The sequence below is a fragment of the Girardinichthys multiradiatus genome, chromosome 23, assembly GCF_021462225.1.
Source record: "Girardinichthys multiradiatus isolate DD_20200921_A chromosome 23, DD_fGirMul_XY1, whole genome shotgun sequence".
NCBI lineage: Eukaryota > Metazoa > Chordata > Actinopteri > Cyprinodontiformes > Goodeidae > Girardinichthys > Girardinichthys multiradiatus.
Genome location: NC_061815.1, coordinates 43,272,452 through 43,292,446, shown reverse-complemented (window position 1 = coordinate 43,292,446; position 19,995 = coordinate 43,272,452). Strand labels below are relative to the sequence as shown.

At 37.6% G+C, this 19,995-nt stretch overlaps 1 protein-coding gene across 3 annotated transcripts in view; it reads right to left on the bottom strand.

The window, feature by feature from the left end:
* The window catches only part of cplx2 (complexin 2), an 88,928-nt gene extending 69,287 nt beyond the window's left edge, over positions 1-19,641 (bottom strand). The window contains exons 1-2 of one of the 3 annotated variants that reach the window (XM_047354215.1): positions 19,369-19,641; positions 18,460-18,577 (exon numbers count right to left, since the gene is read on the bottom strand). In XM_047354215.1, the coding sequence (XP_047210171.1) occupies positions 18,460-18,490 (31 nt within the window). In that variant the 5' untranslated portion in view covers positions 18,491-18,577; positions 19,369-19,641. Of the gene's footprint in view, positions 1-18,459; positions 18,578-18,894; positions 18,916-19,327 lie in introns of those variants that run through there. The other 2 variants (XM_047354214.1, XM_047354216.1) reach the window with 2 other exon arrangements.
* Between the last annotated feature and the right edge of the window lie 354 nt (positions 19,642-19,995).

Here is a 19,995-nt window from a genome sequence, read left to right as displayed (position 1 = left end):
GAGGGCCTCTTCAGCATTGATTCAAAGACATTTACTTCTGAACCTAATACTAAATAATAAATAACTTTTTTACAATACAAGTGCAAACATTTCCATGTAGAATGACATAATAGAAAAAGCAGCCACACACTGAATTAAAGTAACAGCTGTGGACTGATAAAGTGTTTATAAGCAGAACTGTGACTGTTACTGTGTAATATTGTAGCCAACATTCTAGCTACACTATGTTCTTTGTCCTTTTGTGCTCAAATCCTAGCTATTTAGTAAAAGGTGAGATTGCCTAAAAATATTCAATACGGACAGTACTCTCTTTAATCCCACCCACCCAGCTGCCTGGAGGAGCTTGGCAGAATACCATCTGCTGTTGTTAGATTCCTGATATTGATCTCATAAATGCAGAGCATATCAGTTTACTGCCAACAAACCAGAAGAGTACAATGCCAGAAAAATCTGTCATAAATTAAATAAAAAAAGAAAAAAGGAAAAACATCTTCTAAATTAATGCACAAAAAGATCCAATTCTAGCTTTAAAATTTTACTTCCTATTTGATAAGTCTGATAAAGGTCTGCCAGGCAGAGCATTGACTCAATGTAAAACAACTGAATAATGATTCTGCATATGCAGCACACTTTCAAAATGAAGCTCCATGACTCTAATGCGCTATCCGGCCATCCTCCTCTCAACAGCGTGTAGTTAAGGCATCATGCTGCCACAGTGTAAACGATTAACCGCTTTGTAGGTCAAAGGCTGAATCATAGTAGTGACTGTTAGGCAGAACAGAGTCTCTGAGCATCATGACAATGCAGGTGTTTCGATATCCCAAACTCCTCACTGAGAACAGATTAAAAAGATAATCCGTTTAGAGAAGTAATTAGCACAATGAAGCAAAAAAATTGAGGTGCTTGCAGGTTTAGCTTCAGTGAGACTTATTTGTTTGCAGGGATGAGAGAGTGGGATGTGCACTTGGTGCTTGTAGATTTATATAAATATATGTGTTTATTTATCATGTTGAGCGCAATCTTAGAGGGAAAAAGCATTTTATTGTTGGGCAAATATTAATTTATTTTGCTTCCCAGGTAAACAAGTTGTGACTTAAAATAAAGGGAGCTATTAATAAACCACAAATAATAAAAAATTTAAAGCAACATTAGAGGATTTCAGCACTTTTTCAAACATTGTACAGCTAAGTAGTGTTGATTGCACATTTATTTAGAACATTGTGTACACTGCAAAATTTGTTACGTTTTGCTGTACAATATCATGCCAAAGGAGAGCAGAACAAATTTAAAATTGGCCCATCAGTCACTAATACACTGATGATGTGATGTTGTAACCCACACATATTATCCAATAAATCAACAAAATTGTGTCAAACCCACCACTGCTCTCTATATAATGCCATACAATTATTTTGCTTGGTGTTGCCCACTATACAGCCCACTATACATCCACTATCTCCAGACGATATACATTTGTGTTCATGCACAACAACGGTTCTGTCTTTTATTAGTCATCAGTCTCAGAAAAAGAATCAGGAAGACCTGTAAGTGCTTGGCAGTTGTTACAGTCATTGTGTAGCACACATTCAAAGAATTGTGACTTCAGGAAATATCTTTATTGGCACAAATGTTGCATTCATCACTGATGCAAACCATAAATGCATCCAGGAGCGTAATCATTAATGCATGTAGCCTGTTGAAGTCAAAATCTTTCTTATAACAGCCAACAAGCACCAGGGCAGGCAGAGTAGCCAGTGTTGGTTGGAATAAAGGATGGGAGTGTAGCTCTAATTAGATGGTGGATCTAAGGAGCTACATGCACAGGATCACCCGGACACATGCAGGTAGACTGGACTGATGCAGTAGGAGAAGATGTGGAAATTTGCTGCTGCTGCTGTGGTCCATCAAACCATCTTTCTCGCTCATAATTTTTGTTTTATTGCATCTTGTGTTTTTGTTTTAAAACACCTTCACTGGACTTACCCATCAATCACCTGAGTCAACCTGGCTGATGGTAAAAGGCACCATAAAGCTGCAGAACATTTAGCATTTTATGAAATCTGTCTGCCCACTGAAGGAAACCGCTGAACTACAGAAGCAAGCTGTCATTCACAGAGTGAGTGTTTGGGCTTTTGCTGTGTGCACAGCAGGTGTGTGTCCTGCCTTATTTTGCACATTCATTTAATGTCAGTTCAAAAATGTTCCTGCACAGTGGATACCTCAGAGACATTTTGTGTTATAAAATGAAAAGATTTGATCGACGGGCACCTTGGCCACATGGGGATTACCTTGGCATTGGTTGGACTATTTGCCTTCGGCATGCTGTTGAAGGGCAGAAAACCCCTACAGACAGAAAAATGTCAATTTATTGTCATTATAAGATTTACTTTTACAGCACACAAAGAGTGTATAGGCTGATGCAGAAATTGGTGTCTAAAATAATCTGACGTGAATGTTGTGAATTTTAACAAGAGATCAACTCCTGAAATATAGTTTTTATTTTGTACTTTATTTTTTCCTCAATGTTTAAACCAACATATTTAAAATATACAAGAATATGTTTTAAAAGGGCATTTATCATAATTTTTACACTTCCTTTTCTACTACAGCCAAGCTTATAGCTTGGTTATAATAAATATATTCCGTCTGATGTCTAAAATTCAGAATCACCTTAAAAAGCATGAGCAAAAGGTTGAAGACAAGGCAGTTGAGAATGCAACCAAAGTTTTAGGTCAGAGAGCAATGCAGTAATGTCTGGAGCACCAAACTCAAACATCCACTTAAAACACAATTAGTGATGTCTAAGTTCATAGGTCCAATTTCAGTTTATAAAGATCTATAAGTTGGATTATTCAGTGAGGAAGAGGAAGTAATAAAAACTGTTGTCTGAAAGTAGTATCTTGGAGACCTAACAAACCAGCCAGTCTACTTGCAATTCCACACAGTGGCAAATGGAAACTTTAAATTGTAAATATACTGTCCTGTCTATATTAGGGAGCCTTACTTTTCTTCACATAATTAATGTCCACTGCAGAGATTTAACTATGTAAATGTTTTATAAATTCTGTGAAAACACAAAAAGGGCAGTTTCATTGCCCTTTTTCAGTCCAAAACTGCAGTCGCTGTCAAACCTAGACTGAAATATTGCACACTGATTACAAATTCTTTAAAACTCCGATTTGATTAGGGAAACCTTTAGTCTATTTGTAAAAGGAAGATTTGAAGTTTTCTGAATATGCCATTACAGTTTTGCCTTGTTCTTGTGAAGTCAGTATCATGCTTCGTCTCGTAAGCTCAGTGTGTTGCTACATGTCCTCAGAAAAATGTATTGATTGTTGAGGCCTCTGGGTTCTTTCATCATAAAGGCTGTGTCTGTGGACTGTAACTGAAGTTTTAAAAACTTCCCCCAGGTCGTTCCCTGTCATTTGTTGCCTGATCCCCACAATGACGACACTATAAGTGTGACATGAAGACCTCCAGGGCTGAGTTGCTGGACTGTGGTGACAAGTAAAAAAATCCCAATACGAGTTGTCTTCGAACTGTCATTTTGTCCTTTGAACTGTCCCATTTGGTAGAGTCTGGTAAAGCAAAACTTATTAATGAAGGTGTAAAGCTTTTTTTTAAATTCTAAAATCAGCCATATACAAGTACACATGAGGAATATCTGCTATAAAATTATGACCACTGACAGATAAAATATAAGAACTGCATTCATTGTGCAGTCATTATGATGCATCACTCTGCCAGAAGTAAACTGCAATTTGGCATTCACATAGATGTTACTTCCACACTCAACAACTACTTTAGCATTTTTGCTGACCAATTAGAAACATTTACCAGTTCCTCTAACAAACAGGAAAGCAAAAATTGCTTTGGAATAGCCTTAATATCACAATAGAGTCTGGTGTGCTTGCACAACCTCAGAGATCCTGAAATAGCAACTAAGATATTGTAGCATCCATGGAAACCAACTCAAATACACAGACCATCACACCAATATTACATTAGAATCAGTTTTTACTGTGTGCTCAGAGTCCTGAACATTCTGGGTCTGTAATGTTCTTAATGTGACTGAGGCTTCTGACCATAATGTTAAAGTTGACCGGTGGTATTTAACAGCTGGAGTTCATCTACTAAAAAATGTCTCTTTTCCTAATCTTTTCTCAGATCCTTGTTTCCTTCAAAAAATACTGTGGAGGCGATATTTCTTGTACATGTTAGACTTTTCAGTTCTGATTCTGATACAGTCACCAATTTAAAACAATGTTGTTTTCCTCTTTTCACCAAGGAGGATCTTCTGCAACAATTAGCATGAAAGAATTCAGAACAAAACATTTAAGAATCAGGTATAGATGGACGAAATGTTCTGTTTATTAGCCAATGAAAGTGCAACAAAATTTGCCCATTAATGGCTTTATTTTTGCAAACTATTACTGTCTACAACTTACAGTCTTGGTTCCAATAGAAAAATATGCATTAGTGACTCTAGTTTTAGGGTACCAAAACTGGTTACAGTGCCTTTGAACCTTTTTTGTCATATGATTACCAAAGATTTTAATATATGTTTGATTTATATGGCAACAGCATAAAGTATAACTGCAAAAAAAAGGAAAAATTATACATAGGTTTAATTTCCTTAGAAATAAAAATCTACAAAGTGTTATGCGAACATGTATTTAACCCCCTCTGAGTCAATATATTGTACAACCGCCTTTCATAGCAGTTGCTGTTGCCAGTCTTTTGGGATGTGTCTCCACCAGCTTTGCTTTGATAGCAACAGACTGAAATTGTTGCTCATTCTTCTTTGCAAAATAGCTCAAGCTCAGTCAGACTCCATGGAGAACAAGTGTGAAGAGCAGTTTTCAAGTCTTGCCACAGTTTGTCATTTAGATTTGTCATTTGAACTTTAACATTCTAACGAAATAACATATTGTGAACTAAACTAGCTCTGGCTATATGTTTAGGATTGTTGTCCTGACCTCCATCCCAGTCTCGTCTTTTGTAGCCTCTAACTGTTAGAGGCTTCCAGGAAAGCCCTGTATTTGGCTACATTCAGCTTCCAATGAACTTTGTCTTTGCTGAAAAAAAATATCCCCACAGCATGATGCTGCCAGCACCATGTTTCAAAGCAGAGGTGACGTGTTTAGGCTTATGTGCAGTGTGTTATACGTTTACATCCTAAAGCTACATTTGTATATTAGTTTATTTAAAATAAAATCAATTTATATTAATGAAAAATGTATACTATATTGTAACCTTACCTTATAGCTTCTGCCATTTAACAAATTTTAGATGCCTTTTTCTCATATTCTGGGTCCTTCAAAATGTGATTAAATAGAAAATGTTGAATCACTTTAAATGAGAGAGAGCCAGCCCTGCATACTCTGTAAGTCATTAGTGTTTTAATACTGAGATTTGTCCTTTTTCAAGTCCAATTCCTGCATGATGGAAACAAACTTTGAGAGCAAACTTATGATGCAGTTCATCCGATTTACAAGCATCCAAATGTATTACAACGCTTAGCCTGTAGTAACAGTGCTCCCCAAGGAATGAGGACTTCAAAAAAGTTGTCTCTTTTGCATCCATTCCTCATTTTAAGTAATAACTTTATGAAAGGTTGAATTACAATCATTTCTTTTGTTTTAGTAGATAATTAAATGGCTTTTAATGTTTAAATCAAGCTTTGCACACCAACAACTCATCTTCCAAGTAGAGTAGCTTCCAAGTAAAGTTATACATGTTAATCTCAGATGAAGATGAGTCTTGTCTTGTCTCTGATTCATAGATTATGCTTAAATCTTATTAGAATATCATTAAGCTTCTAGCTACATCAGAACTGATTGGCTTATTATAAAATGGGAAATATGGAGCTTATGAAAGTTGGCTCAATCAGAAAGTAGCTTTAAAAAATGTGAATAATTTATTTCCTTTATCAACACATTCTGCTTTCCTTTCAAGAGACAGCAACTGAAGGAGTATTGAGCTTTTCTGTCTGAGACCCCTGGTGCTTGGAAACTAAAGAGTTTGGATATTTTGATGAATTTATCTATTAGAAAATATAACTTTAGGAAAGAATTGTATTCACTTAAAAGGAAAGAAAGAAATGCACAGAATTTGTTTAATAATTTGAATACTTGTTCAGAATAATCAAAAGTAGTCAGAAATCAGCGGCAACATCATTTAAAGTTTTCTATTCTGTTTTTTCCTGCAATAATTAGCAGGAGCATATTTCTCAGATTTATACAATCTAAGCTAAGAGAGGAAACTGTCTATAAAGCAAGAGGAGCAGCTGAAGCTTGAAGCTTTTTATTTGGCTTTTATTTTTCGGCTTCTGCTGTTCTGTACCGCTTCTGCTAACTAATACAGCGTGCTTCTTGAGTTTCTAAGAACCTTTTATGATAAAGTGACAGCTTTATTATTAGCTTTACTCGTACTCATACTCCACATCGAACTTCTTTTTTGTTCAGCCATGAGTTTTGTTTTTCTGATGCTCATTTATCCAGGTTTCTGTTTATGTAATATTATGTTCTACCATTAGAGGCGCTGCAGTGAACCATGGAGCCTCGTCAAAAAGCTGACGCACTTAATTTGATTTCCCATGTTCTAAATACAATCGGTAAGGTTGTTTTAAGAAAATTCAGATACATTTAGAACACATGGCCTGACTTGAAGATGTATAATCCCCACTTAAAAATATTATAATTGACAGACTTAAAGAAAGTCACAAAGACCTAAATACAAGAGAAAAGGTAAAATTTGATCAGATTTCTTAAATTACTCAGATAAAAGAAATTGCTTGCCATTTAGAAAAAAAAAACAAAAAAAAACTAGTACAAACAAATAGGCATTCTAACAAAGATAACTTTTAGGGACATGAGAAAAAGAAACATTTGTTCAGACATAGAAAATAGATTCTTCACAAAAGCTTTTTCTTTTCTCTTTCATCATGTATGGCTTCTGTAAAAGCGATTGCAGCAGTTCACCTAAACTCTCAATAGGTGATCCTGTCGGACAAAGATAGTTAAGATGTAAAAACATCACTCAAAACATGGTAATGTGCCCCGTGTAGAAGCACACAGCGGTTTAATTTGTTCCTCCAGAATGAATGATAAGAAATCACAGCCCTTGGCATTACTGCACCTTAGTTTATCAGACTTACATTGCTTTATTTCTTGGCTCATTTATTCGAAAGGGGTAAAAGTAGGATGATATCCAGAATGAAGCATTATGACTTTCTTTCAACTCAGCTGCAAGCCAGTTAAGTGTGAAGAAACCAATCAGGATTGCTCACTGACTACCTGGTCATGCACGAAGGTTTATTATGAAATCCAGCAGGAATCGTCTGTTAGGCTGAAATTACAATTCATGTTTTGTAAACCTCTGATTAAAATGTCAAATCTCGTAAGGTTCACCACATGTTATTAGTGTGCTTGAAGATAGCAGCAGACTGACTTTTGCATAAAACCTCTGCAATAGAATATTAACTGAAAACAGAACTGATTAGGATTTGAGAAGGGTTGCGTTTTTACATTTATTTGTAAGAGTGTAGGTGAGCCAAAGTACAATGGACCGAAGCAAAACCACTTCATAAGCTTATAGTCGTTTCCTCGCAAAACAGTGCAAAGAGCTGAGGCTATGTTCCAATAAGGTCTGAACTCGATTCATTAGCAGCAACATTGTGAGAGAATAAAATAATGCTGATAAAAAGGAACACCTTACAGGTAAAAACAACGGAAAAAGCATTAATATACAGATTGTTTGTTTGCATTTGGTAAAAAGAGAAAAAAATTTTGAACAGTAGCTCAAGTTTTTGATGGAGAAAAAACATTTAATGAGACAAACATTCTCTCGATGAAGACGTAAACAACCCATTCACTCTGGGGATTTGAAAGGTCACAACAAGAGTTGTGTATCTCCATATCACTACATATCCTCCAGGGTTCTTCAGCTAATTTTAATTAATCCTTTAGGATAATAATGTGCTATCTCTTATGTGACCACACAACCACAGCGCAGGGAATTCTGCTCTGCTTTTTCACAGTTACACTATCAATATTAGTCATGGCACTTCACAATTAATGCATGGATCCAACATCACACTGTCTATTGTTATTACACACAAACATGACCCATTACACCCACATTGCTTTAACAAATGTGTATTTGTGTGACTAATTGTTCCAGCAGCTACTGTAACTGCAACTAGGCCTTTTATGTTCGACAGACTCCACATTGTCACCAAATGAGCCCATGTATCCCTTCACAGAAGCCACCCAGCATGTTGATGTGTTTACTAGTTAAAAGAGACATTACTACAAATTTAAGTACACAATTTTTTTCAACAAAGAGATGATTTTGCTGATAAGGAGCAAATTTTGTTGTAATATCCAGTCTGATTATTTTTGTGCTGTATGTTGCAGCCTGAACAAATTTATAATTAGAACAAATTTTTTTAATGAAATGAGCCATTTTGCCAGAGGCAATTAGTTGCAAATATGCTAAAGATGTTGAAATAAAAGGTTTTGAGTCTGTTTGTGTAAGTTAAACATGTGTCTGTCTTTGTTTCAAAATGAAATTGACCAAAGTCAGTTTATGGCCAATGCCTGAAAAGTCATTAGTGTAATCCAATATCATCCAATTCAATGAAAAATAGCTTTTCTCAAGCTAAACCTGAAGATACAACAAGCTCTCAGCTGCAGAGCAAACAGGAGATAGATAAGATTGATTTTGAGACCTTTTAATGCACCCACACTATAAAGTTTAATCTCTGTTTTTGTTTATTGCATAGTTAAATACCAAATACTGTACATGATGTGCCAACAAGATGGATGGTCTATATGTTTTCCATTTACTGGAAATCCATCATAGGAAATGAAGGCTTCCAGATACAGACAATCTTTGTGGTTTTTAAAGGCACATGAGATCTAAGTTCAGGTCAAACATTCATTACCACAGTTGAGATACACTTCAAACAAATGTTTGTCTTAAGTGAATCACATGTGTGGTTTGTAAGCAGTGTTGGCTCAGGGTTGTATGAGGTCCTTAGCAAACATTTCATGCCAGCATTATGATGTCCCACTTATGTTTTCCATGTTTTAAACAACTCCATTCAGTTAGGCAGTAAGTCAAAATGTATTTATTGACACTAATGCAAAGTGTTCTACTTGATAATAAAATTGTACATTATTATTATTGAGATGATAATGTACAATAAAATTGTACATTATCATCTCAATATTTAATTTTCTATAGAAATTCTACAAAGCTTTTCTGACTTCAGAATATAATTCAACGTGAAAATGATCACATAAGATGTTGCATTACTTCTTACTTGTTCTTTAGGTGAATAGTGAACGTATGCAATATTTTGGTCTTTTACTTTTTGGCACACTAGTAGAAATTAAGGTTGTGTTTGGGCCCCAAGATCAGCAGGGGGCCGTAAGTAGCCGCAAATTTCACTTCTTTCCCGGGTTAATCCTGTTTGTAAGTTTTTCCACATATCTTTGTCCAGAGGAAGAAGCTATTTTAATTTGCATGTACAAAATTAGGATTTAAATTTTATTCAATCAATCAAAATCAGTCAAAAAGAAACAAATAAACCAAATTAAATTGAAATACTGTGGAGCTGACTGAGGTAATAATGACTGTTTATGTTATATTATATCTTAAGTTATTATAACTATATCTCTCAAAATGTCCTGCCTTTTGTTTCAATGTTTAGAAATGTTTAGGCACTTAGCCAAGATAAATAATCATACAAAATTATATATATATATATTAGGATTACTGCTTCGTATTCAGAAACTGAGGACATTTATCATGACAAACTAGAAATACATACAATTTAAAATTCTCAAAAGTTCTAAACTAAATTTTAAAACCACTGGAAACCAGGTATGTTAAAAGAAAGGCTCTCTTTCAGATAAATGCCTTGATATTAACTGCAGGATTTATGGACGAAAAACATTAGTTTTAATTTCAATAAGTATTAACTTTCAGGCATACAATGATACCTGCAGCAGGTTAAAGACAGTTTGAATCCTGCCAACAGCCAGTTGAGTAAAGTGTACTGTCATCTGCATGAAGGTACACATAAACCGTAAACATACTTTCCCAATGTACAGGGGTTGGACAATGAAACTGAAACACCTGTCATTTTAGTGTGGGAGGTTTCATGGCTAAATTGGACCAGCCTGGTAGCCAGTCTTCATTGATTGCACATTGCACCAGTAAGAGCAGAGTGTGAAGGTTCAATTAGCAGGGTAAGAGCACAGTTTTGCTCAAAATATTGAAATGCACACAACATTATGGGTGACATACCAGAGTTCAAAAGAGGACAAATTGTTGGTGCACGTCTTGCTGGCGCATCTGTGACCAAGACAGCGAGTCTTTGTGAATTATCAAGAGCCACGGTATCCAGAGTAATGTCAGCATACCACCAAGAAGGACGAACCATATCAGACAGGATTAGCTGTGGATGCAAGAGGAAGCTGTCTGAAAGGGATGTTCGGGTTCTAACCCGGATTGTATCCAAAAAACATAAAACCACGGCTGCCCAAATCATAGCAGAATTAAATGTGCACCTCAACTCTCCTGTTTCCACCAGAACTGTCCGTCGGGAGCTCCACAGGGTCAATATGCACGGCCGGGCTGCTATAGCCAAACCTTTGGTCACTCATGCCAATGCCAATCGTCAGTTTCAATGGTGCAAGGAGCGCAAATCTTGGGCTGTGGACAATGTGAAACATGTATTGTTCTCTGATGAGTCCACCTTTACTGTTTTCCCCACATCCGAGAGAGTTACAGTGTGGAGAAGCCCCAAAGAAGCGTACCACCCAGACTGTTGCATGCCCAGAGTGAAGCATGGGGGTGGATCAGTGATGGTTTGGGCTGCCATATCATGGCATTCCCTTGGCCCAATACTTGTGCTAGATGGGTGCGTCACTGCCAAGGACTACCGAACCATTCTTGAGGACCATGTGCATCCAATGGTTCAAACATTGTATCCTGAAGGTGGTGCCGTGTATCAGGATGACAATGCACCAATACACACAGCAAGACTGGTGAAAGATTGGTTTGATGAACATAAAGGGAAGTTGAACATCTCCCATGGCCTGCACAGTCACCAGATCTAAATATTATTGAGCCACTTTGGGGTGTTTTGGAGGAGCGAGTCAGGAAACGTTTTCCTCCACCAGTATCACGTAGTGACCTGGCCACTATCCTGCAAGAAGAATGGCTTAAAATCCCTCTGACCACTGTGCAGGACTTGTATATGTCATTCCCAAGATGAATTAACGTTGTATTGGCTGTAAAAGGAGGCCCTACACCATACTAATAAATTATTGTGGTCTAAAACCAGGTGTTTCAGTTTCATTGTCCAACCCCTGCATCTTTTAAAAATAAAATGATAAAATAAGGATATTTTCAGAAAATTAGACTTAAAAATCTTCCAAAATGTAATTCGTTCTGTTTGAAAAGTAAGTACATATAGGGAATACAATCAGGAATAAAAAAAAAAACACACATAAAAAACAATTCTTTGGAAGACAGAAAGATTTGTTGAGTTTTCAAATATCACAATATGATGATCCTGGGGGTATTTTAAAGCCGAAGCTTTTATCACTTCTCAGATTCACATAAAAGTTGACATAGTAAAGTCCAAAATCTGAAATCGGTTGACAAAGGTATCAGCATCCTTCAAATAATAATAAACTTAAAGTGTGAATTTCCATATTTCCTAAGTTTATAATTATCAGCACTATATTCAGCATTTTCTACAGTAAGAAGTATTTTTTATTTCACAGAGTGAAGTTTTTTTTTCTTCAGGGATTGCTTATTTGTTTGCCCAGTGGTTGTGTGTAAATGGCTCAGCTGCAGGCTGCTATATGTGCACTGTTGTGGTGCTTTTTTTCCCTCCTGTGGTTTTCAGCAGGGCGGGAGGTCTGTCGCTTCCCACTGATTGTGATTCCCAGCGTGTGTCTGTGTGTTTGGGTTTGTTTATCAGTATGTCAGGAAGTTTGAAATTTGATGCCTTTGTGCTGTTTGTGTGTGTGTGTGTAGCCTGCCAGAGATGTGTGCTTCTCTGTATTTGTGTTTGCATCTCCTCAAACAACACACACACCCTTACACTTTATCAACTAATGCCAGGTAAACTCAACTACTAAGATTCATCCAGTCCCTTATCCTGTCATACACAGCTCTCCTCCCAACTCTCCATCCATCTCTCGTCACACACAAGCACACACAAAATCATGCCTGCACACACAACTGAAGCCTCCCTTGTGGCTGCCTGATTGAGAGTTTTCTCATCTCAACCTTTAGATTTACTGTAATAGTAGAACGAGCAAGGCAGGAAAGAAAGTGAATGAAAGTTAAACCAAAGGATCGAAAAACAAAAGGGGAAGAGAGAGTGAGTGATGAAGTGAAATAAGACAGAGTTAAGGAAGTGTGGTAAGAGGGAAGGACAAAGAGTGACAGAGGTGGCAACCCAAGGGAGAATAAGGGAAAAAAACAGGAGAGAGTTAGGTGGAAGGGGTGTTAGAGAAGGAGAAAGGAAGGAGAAACTCAAAGCAGTCGAGCACTCCCATTAAAGTGTGATTACAGCCTCGGCTGGTCCAGACTTTACAACCTCTGCCTTCAGCAACTGATGATATAACAACCCATTTTAAAGATCAATTTGTCACTTTTCATATCCTCCTACACCTTATTTTCCTCCTCCCTCCACTCCAGGCAAGGCAGGACCAGAAGATGTAGGAGGATGGAGGAGCTGTTACAGACAGCGATGGGCGAGGCTGAGATGGTGTCTCACTATTTACGATTGGTTATAAATCTGATTCTTGACTATGCATTTCTTTCCCAGTCTCTGAAACCCTCAAACAAACACAGATATACTTTGCATTCATAAATATTACATTCTTTGTTTGCAGAAAGGGAAGAATTTATCCCGAATGTCACACATGATCCATTGTCAAGGTCTGGGAAGTCCTAAACCAATTTATGAAAGGCTCTACATCAGTTTGATTCTGCCCTCAAGACATACAAGAACTAAAAGGAACATTTATTCCCACAAATGTAGTTATACCAGTGGAACTTTTTTCTTACAAAACCCCCAAACTTTAACGTCTTTTATTGGATATTATGTGATAGAGTAACACGTAGCATGTATAATTGTGATGGGAAAGCAAAATGATGAATGGTTTTCAAAGATTTTTATGATTAGCAATCAGCAAAACATGGTGCAAATTTGTTTTCATTCCCTCCAAGTCAATTATTTGTACAATCAGCCTTCACTGCAATTGTAGCTGGAAGTCTTTGACAGTATGTCTCTACATCTAGTCTTAAAGTTTTACTTTTCTTCTTTGCAAAATAGTTCAGGCTCAGTCAGACTGGATGAAGAGATTTTATGCAGCTTAGTTTTCAAGTACAAGATATTCAGAATCAGAATCAGAATCAGAATCAGAAAAGCTTTATTGCCAAGTACGTTTTTGGACATACAAGGAATTTGTTTTGGCGTAGTCGGTGCAATACAGTACAAATTAAACAGTACAAACATATCTACAATATAATATAAATATAAGTGCACAGTTTTAAGTGTGCACTTAAAACTGTGTGCACTTAAAATTGTGTTCTCAATTGACCATCCGAACACAAGGTTATTCTTTGGTGTACACCATCCCTTTGTAGGTCTGACTGTAGGTTTCGGGTTGATGTCCTGCTGGGAGGTTAACCCTCACCCTCTGATTAGTGTTCTTCTTACCTGACCTGTGAGTTTAGGTGGAAGGCCATATTTGGGCTGGTTAGCAGTTGTGCCATACTTTATAAATTTTCAGATGATGGACTTAACAAAAATATGTGAGATGTTAAAATTTGTTTGGGATATTGTTTTTTACCCTAACCCTGCTTTAAACTTCTCATTATTTTCTCTCTGATCTATCTGCCTTGTTTCTTTTCACTGATCATGTCTAAGTAACCTCTGAGGCCTTCACAAAACAGCTGGATTTAGACTGAAAATAAATTACACAATTTACCAATTTGGTGACTTCTGAGGACAGTTGTTCGCAATGGGGTAAAAGAGAAAAGGAAGCTAAATACAATTACATTTCAAGTACATTTCACTTCCACTTCCACAAACTATCCCAGCAAAATATCCTGATGTTTCTGTTTGTTTTGTGACAAAATTTGAAAAAAAGCACTAAGGGTATTAATCCTTTGGCAAGGCACTATAGATGTTGGTTACACTAAGTTTGGATTCTCTGATTTGTTATATATGGTTTAGTTTTGATGCAACTGTTCAACATAAAATGCAGTCTGTTCTGAAAGCATTATAGTTGTCATTTTAAAAGGAAAGTCTTCATTTCGAAAACTGAATGGTTAGACCTTTATATTAGTTTTAAGACAAATTTTAGAACATTTTAGAGCATGTTAATCCTAAGGAAAGAGTTTCACAGACATGCTAGGGATGAATAAACAGTTTTTAGAGCCCCAGTGAAACCGGGTTTGTTAACTATTCATGTTAACAAACTATTCATCGGTTTCTTTCTGTGCCATATTTCCTATTCAAAGGTTTTTAAATGGGCGTGCTTTTTAAAAATCCTTTCATGTATAAGAAAGGTTTTCAACCCAAACTTCAGCAAATCAAAATGAGAAGGGAAACATAGCTAAAATAGAAACAATGCTTGGACTGGGTCAGGATTATATAGTGAAGAAGTGTTTTTGAGATACTTTGAGCCTCAGCAAAGTAATTCTCATGCTAACACTTCTACACTCTGAGGTCCAATTGCCTGGACCAGAGATGGGTTATCTGGCTCTTTGGACCAATTTTATGTAGATAACTCATTTATCAAGGATATATTCACTGTACAGGATGATGTGGTAGGATTTGGACAGAACCAGTGTTTTTAAGTGGCGATGCAAATTATTTATTGACCTAGACCTGAACGAGATATTTTTCTGTCCCATAACATTGCAGGGCAGACCATGTTGTTGTCATAGAGTAGGTGCCCCCTTCAGCTAAAGCTTTTGCTACAAGACACACATTCACACACTCGCAAATAACACCATGTTTTATTGTAGCAAGTTTCATTTTATATATCTTGTTTTTGCACATCACAAACAAGGGTTTGTCAAGGCAGTGCAAAAATTAATTTCACCTTGCAACTAAACCTTTTATCGACTGGTTTTGTAACATTAACAGTCCAAAAACCTCTGATCAACAAAGGTGAAGGGGTCATGGCTACAGATGAATGCTTCTTCAATGCATGGTGAGATGACCTTTCACATCACTGAATAAAAAGGCAGGAAAAAAATATACAGGTCTAAATTGGAGCAGATGGAGTTTGAGTTTCTCCTCGCCATGCACAGAGAGAAAGACTTTAAATGATAGCCCACAGCTAATCCACTGCACACTGAAAACTCATTACTCCTTAAGAAGGAAGTATAAATCTTGCTCCCTAGGATGGAAAGAAAACCCTTTCTGAAGGTGAAGACCTTGGCACGAGCTGCCTGATTTTCCCCATGTGTGAAATTTATTTTGTGCACACTTCAGCGGCTTTGACTCGTCTTTACTTGTGCGAAGCTGTGGAGCACGCTGGCGGTGGGCACCTGCTGCTCCTTGGACACCCAATAACAAACCAACAAGCACTTAAACAACATGATGCACAGAGAGAACAGCAACTTTAACTTAACCGAGTTGAGCTTTAGCTCCTTTAACTGTAGTACACAGCTGCTGACAAACAACGATATCTGTGTATCAGTAACAGAAACTCACCAACAACAGCTGTGTAAAGCCTTCCAGATAAGCAGAAGAATATTTTGCCATTCACCAATGGAAAACAGGAAGGCAAATCTTCACATTCAAGAGCATTTTAGCAAAAGGGGTTTTTTGCACATTTTGGGTCAAGTATATTTGTGATTTCTTGAAAGCATACAATAAGATAAAACTGATGTTATGTCCCAGGAAAACTACGTTTATGTCACCTGGACTGTGCAATATACTGTAAGTACAAACTGATATAAATGTTATACTTCTATATTATAGTAATGGTGTTTTTCTGTCTAATATATCCATGTACATTACACATAGTACATGCAGTTTGTTTCTAATGTGGTGTGATACACCACCTGTAATACACTCTTATCCAGTGTTTAAGCTATAAAGGAAGTGCAACTTACAAATGTGATTTAATACATAGCAGAGAAGATGTCTGGGCCAGCTGTGGAGCCTCTTTGCTGTTCAAGAGCCCAGTGGGATACCCCCACAGTTTTTCTAAAAGTCATATCAAACTGTGGCTCCAAAAACAGCTGCTTTACCCGTTAGGATTTGTTATGAAACAATAGGAAGTCAAGGCCTTTGAGACATTTTGGAGGTCAACTGGGAAATCCTGTTACAATGCCTGGCAAAAGTATTCAAGCACCTTTAATGTTTCACACTTTGTCACATTATGACCACACATTTAAATATATATCATTAGAATTTTATGTGATAGAGTAACCCAATGTAAAGGAAGGAAAATCCCCGAATGTGAAGTGTTTAAAAAATGGAATATAGAAAAGTATGCTGTACATTTGTGTGCAGTGTGACAAACTGCCTTTATCACCATAGAGACCACCTGTGTGTCATTTTCTTTCAGCCTGGGAAGTCCTCAGAGATTTGTTAGAGAACCTCAACGAACAAACAGCATCATGAAGACCAAGGAACACAGCAGACAGGTCAGGGAGAACATTGTGGAGAAATCTGAAGCAGGGTTAGGTTATAATACAAAATCCCAAGCTTTGAGCAGCTCACAGAGCTCTGTTCAATCCACCATCTGGAAATGGAAAAGTATGGCACAATTGCAAACCTACTAAGACATAGCTGTTCACCTAAACTGACAGGCTGGGCAAGAAAACACTAAACAGAGAAGCACCCACAATGGCCAATAATTACTCTGGAGGAATTGTAGAGATCTAGAACTCAGGTAGAAGAATCTTTTAATATAACAACTATTAGCTGGACTCCCCATAAATCTGGCTTTTATGGAAAAGTGGCAAAAAGAAAGTCATTGTTAAAAGAAAGCTATAAAAAGTCCTGATTGTAGTTTACTATAAAGCATGTAGAAAATACAGTAAACATATGGAAGAAGGTGTTTTGGTCAGGTAAATTCATAATGGTGGGCAAAAGTTTTTTGCCTACATAAAATGCTATGTGTTGTGGAAAACTAACATTGAAAACCTCTGTGCTTCATTGTGGTGGGAGCATTATATTGCAAGGATGCTTTTCTCAAACAAGAACAGGGATGCTGGACAGAGCTGATGGAAATAATGAATCGAGCCAAATACACAGCAATCCTGGAAGAGATGTTGAACTTTCAGGAGGTTAGCAACCCTAACACCAAGTACTACCATGTAATGTTTTATAGCAAAGCATACTGATGTGTTAGAATGACCCAGTCAATGTCTAGAGCTAAATCCAACTAAGACTCTTGTGGCAAGACTTGGAAACTGATGTTCACAGACACTCTTCATCCAACCTGACTGAACTCATGTGTTAGTTTGCAAAGAAGAATGAGCAAACATTGTAGTGTCTAAATGTGTAAAGCTGGTAGACACAAATGACTTGCAGCTGTAATTATTATTATACAAAATATGAACTCAGTGAGGTTATTTAGTAAACAATTTAAAACCATAAAACCTTTTCCTTCCTGTTGGTTTGTTACATAAAATCTCAAAACACATTAAAGTTTTTATTTGTAATGACACAAAATGTGATAAGGTTTGAACTTGCAGTTTGTGACATCACTCTCACAAAAACGTCTGTAAAAATGATTATGTGTACTGATGCAATAAAAGCAGTTTCTCTGGGACCTCTTTGCCTAAATGCACAGTGAACATCAAAGAAGATTTGCTTTTCAGTGTATAAGTGAGCTGATTCTCTCCAAACAAACAGTCACCCTGCGAGGACTCTAGCTCCTTTGTGAAACCCACTTAAAGTCCTTTCATTTTCCACTGCGCCATCTGCATGTTCACATAGGACAAGCAGCTCATATTCCTTCAAAATCCATTAATCTGTTATGATAATCTCGCGTCCGGGGAGTCACTGCAGCACAAGCAATTAGGAACTATTTTACGTGCCTGAATGCTGGAATGAAATTATTGAAGATTAGATTCTGTCTCGATTAACGCCCCCATCAGCATATCCTCCTCCTCCTTCAGAAGGAAAATGTTCACTCAGTCAAGACGCACCAACGTCTGATTAGTGGTAAGACTGTATAGACCTGCTTTAACGCATCTCGCTTTGCACTGACTGAGATATGGAATGGCCACAATGGTTCAACAAATTATAATCCAAAGGCGAGCTCGGGGCCCCGGGAGCCAACCGCGTCTTGTGCGTCAAGATTTGACAGATTGGCAGATAATATCTAAAAGCACTACATATGTATGAAAAACACTCGGATTAAGTGTGTATAGGTTGGAACCTACCCCCCAGCGCTTGCTTCATAACGAAATTCATGATGATGGCTTTGGATTCCTTGCCTTCCTTATCCGATCGATGTCACATTCAATCGTTGCAGAAAAGTAGAATCCTGTGTTTTCAGATCTAGAGAGAAAAAAAAAAAAAACAACAATAATTCGGTCAATTTATTGCCATTTACTGGAAACTTTTTTTTCAAAAACACAATAAATAGCTTTTTATCTATTTACTGTTTCTGACCTCAATTAATTTGGAGAATAACTAATGTATGTTATTGGGCTGTAAAGCGCGTTCTTTCGTTGCGCAAATGAAGGACACAAAGGTCAGTGACTTAAGCATAACTAACCTACATTCTGTATTAGCAGCCACTTCTCACTATTTAATTGTAAATATGATAAAAAAAAAAAAAAACATATTTAGTGGTGTTTAGTTTAAGCTTTGACCTGCACACGTATCAGGTAATAACCCCCACTCAGACGAGTTTTAATGAGTCCTCTCGGCTTCACAGGACAGTCCGTTGTCACGCAAGTGAACTAAACCACTCCTGTATATTTATCAAGATCATGTGGTAAAACTTTCCATCTTCGATTGGAGGGACCCTGGACATAGCCATCCCACTCCGGGAAGAAAAGCTGCTCTTAAAGCACGTTAGTTAGGCAAAAATCCTGCCTGATGCATGCATTTATACAACTCCATATGCAATAAATTTCCTGCACATTTGTTCTCAGAATCGACATTTTTGCATGCACATTGAAAGGCACGCACACATGCACTTCCTTGTATGATCATGGAGTGGTTTCAGAACCGGCGCTACCGGATAGCTCCACATGTAACCGCCTAACTGCGCTGAAGCATTTGCATCAAACATCGCTTTACCTCCGTCCGGCAACTGGTTACAGTCCTCCTCAAACACTCACACAACGAGCGGGGATCAGAGAGCAGGGCTCAGGCTGCAACACCCGCGAAGTTCTCCTGCAGCAGGCGGCAACGGTGTGGGCTAATGAATGTTCGTCCCTCGCATCTCTGGCTCCAGGGGCTCGAAAAAGGACGTCCTTGGAGCTTCCTCCTGCTCTGCGATTCGTCTGCACACACACTCACAAAAACACACGTAGGAAGAGAGAGAGGAGAGAAGAAGGAGGAGGAAGTGGAGTGTAGTGGAGGGGATGGTGGTTTGCTGGGTAGCCGTTTACACCGTGATGGGACTGAATCACATGCAGAGAGAAGCGTCCCACCATCGTCCTCCTGACCGATACAGAGAGATCAATTATTCAGCCCGGAGGCAGGCTGCCTGTTTCATGTCTGCAGATGCAATCGGTTTATAGGCCAGTTTTAAAATGCAGAATGTAGACTGTGGGAGTACGATGGCAGAACATGTTGGCTTTCTTGCTTTTTAGCGTGTCTTGTTTATTGAGCCACATATTCGTTTCGCTCCCAGCTGGTGCTGTTTAAGAAAAATACACAATGTTCCAGTTGGGTGCCTTTAATGTTGCAATAGAGAGATCTGCTGGATTGGTGCTGTTTTACAGCTACCCATACCACCATTC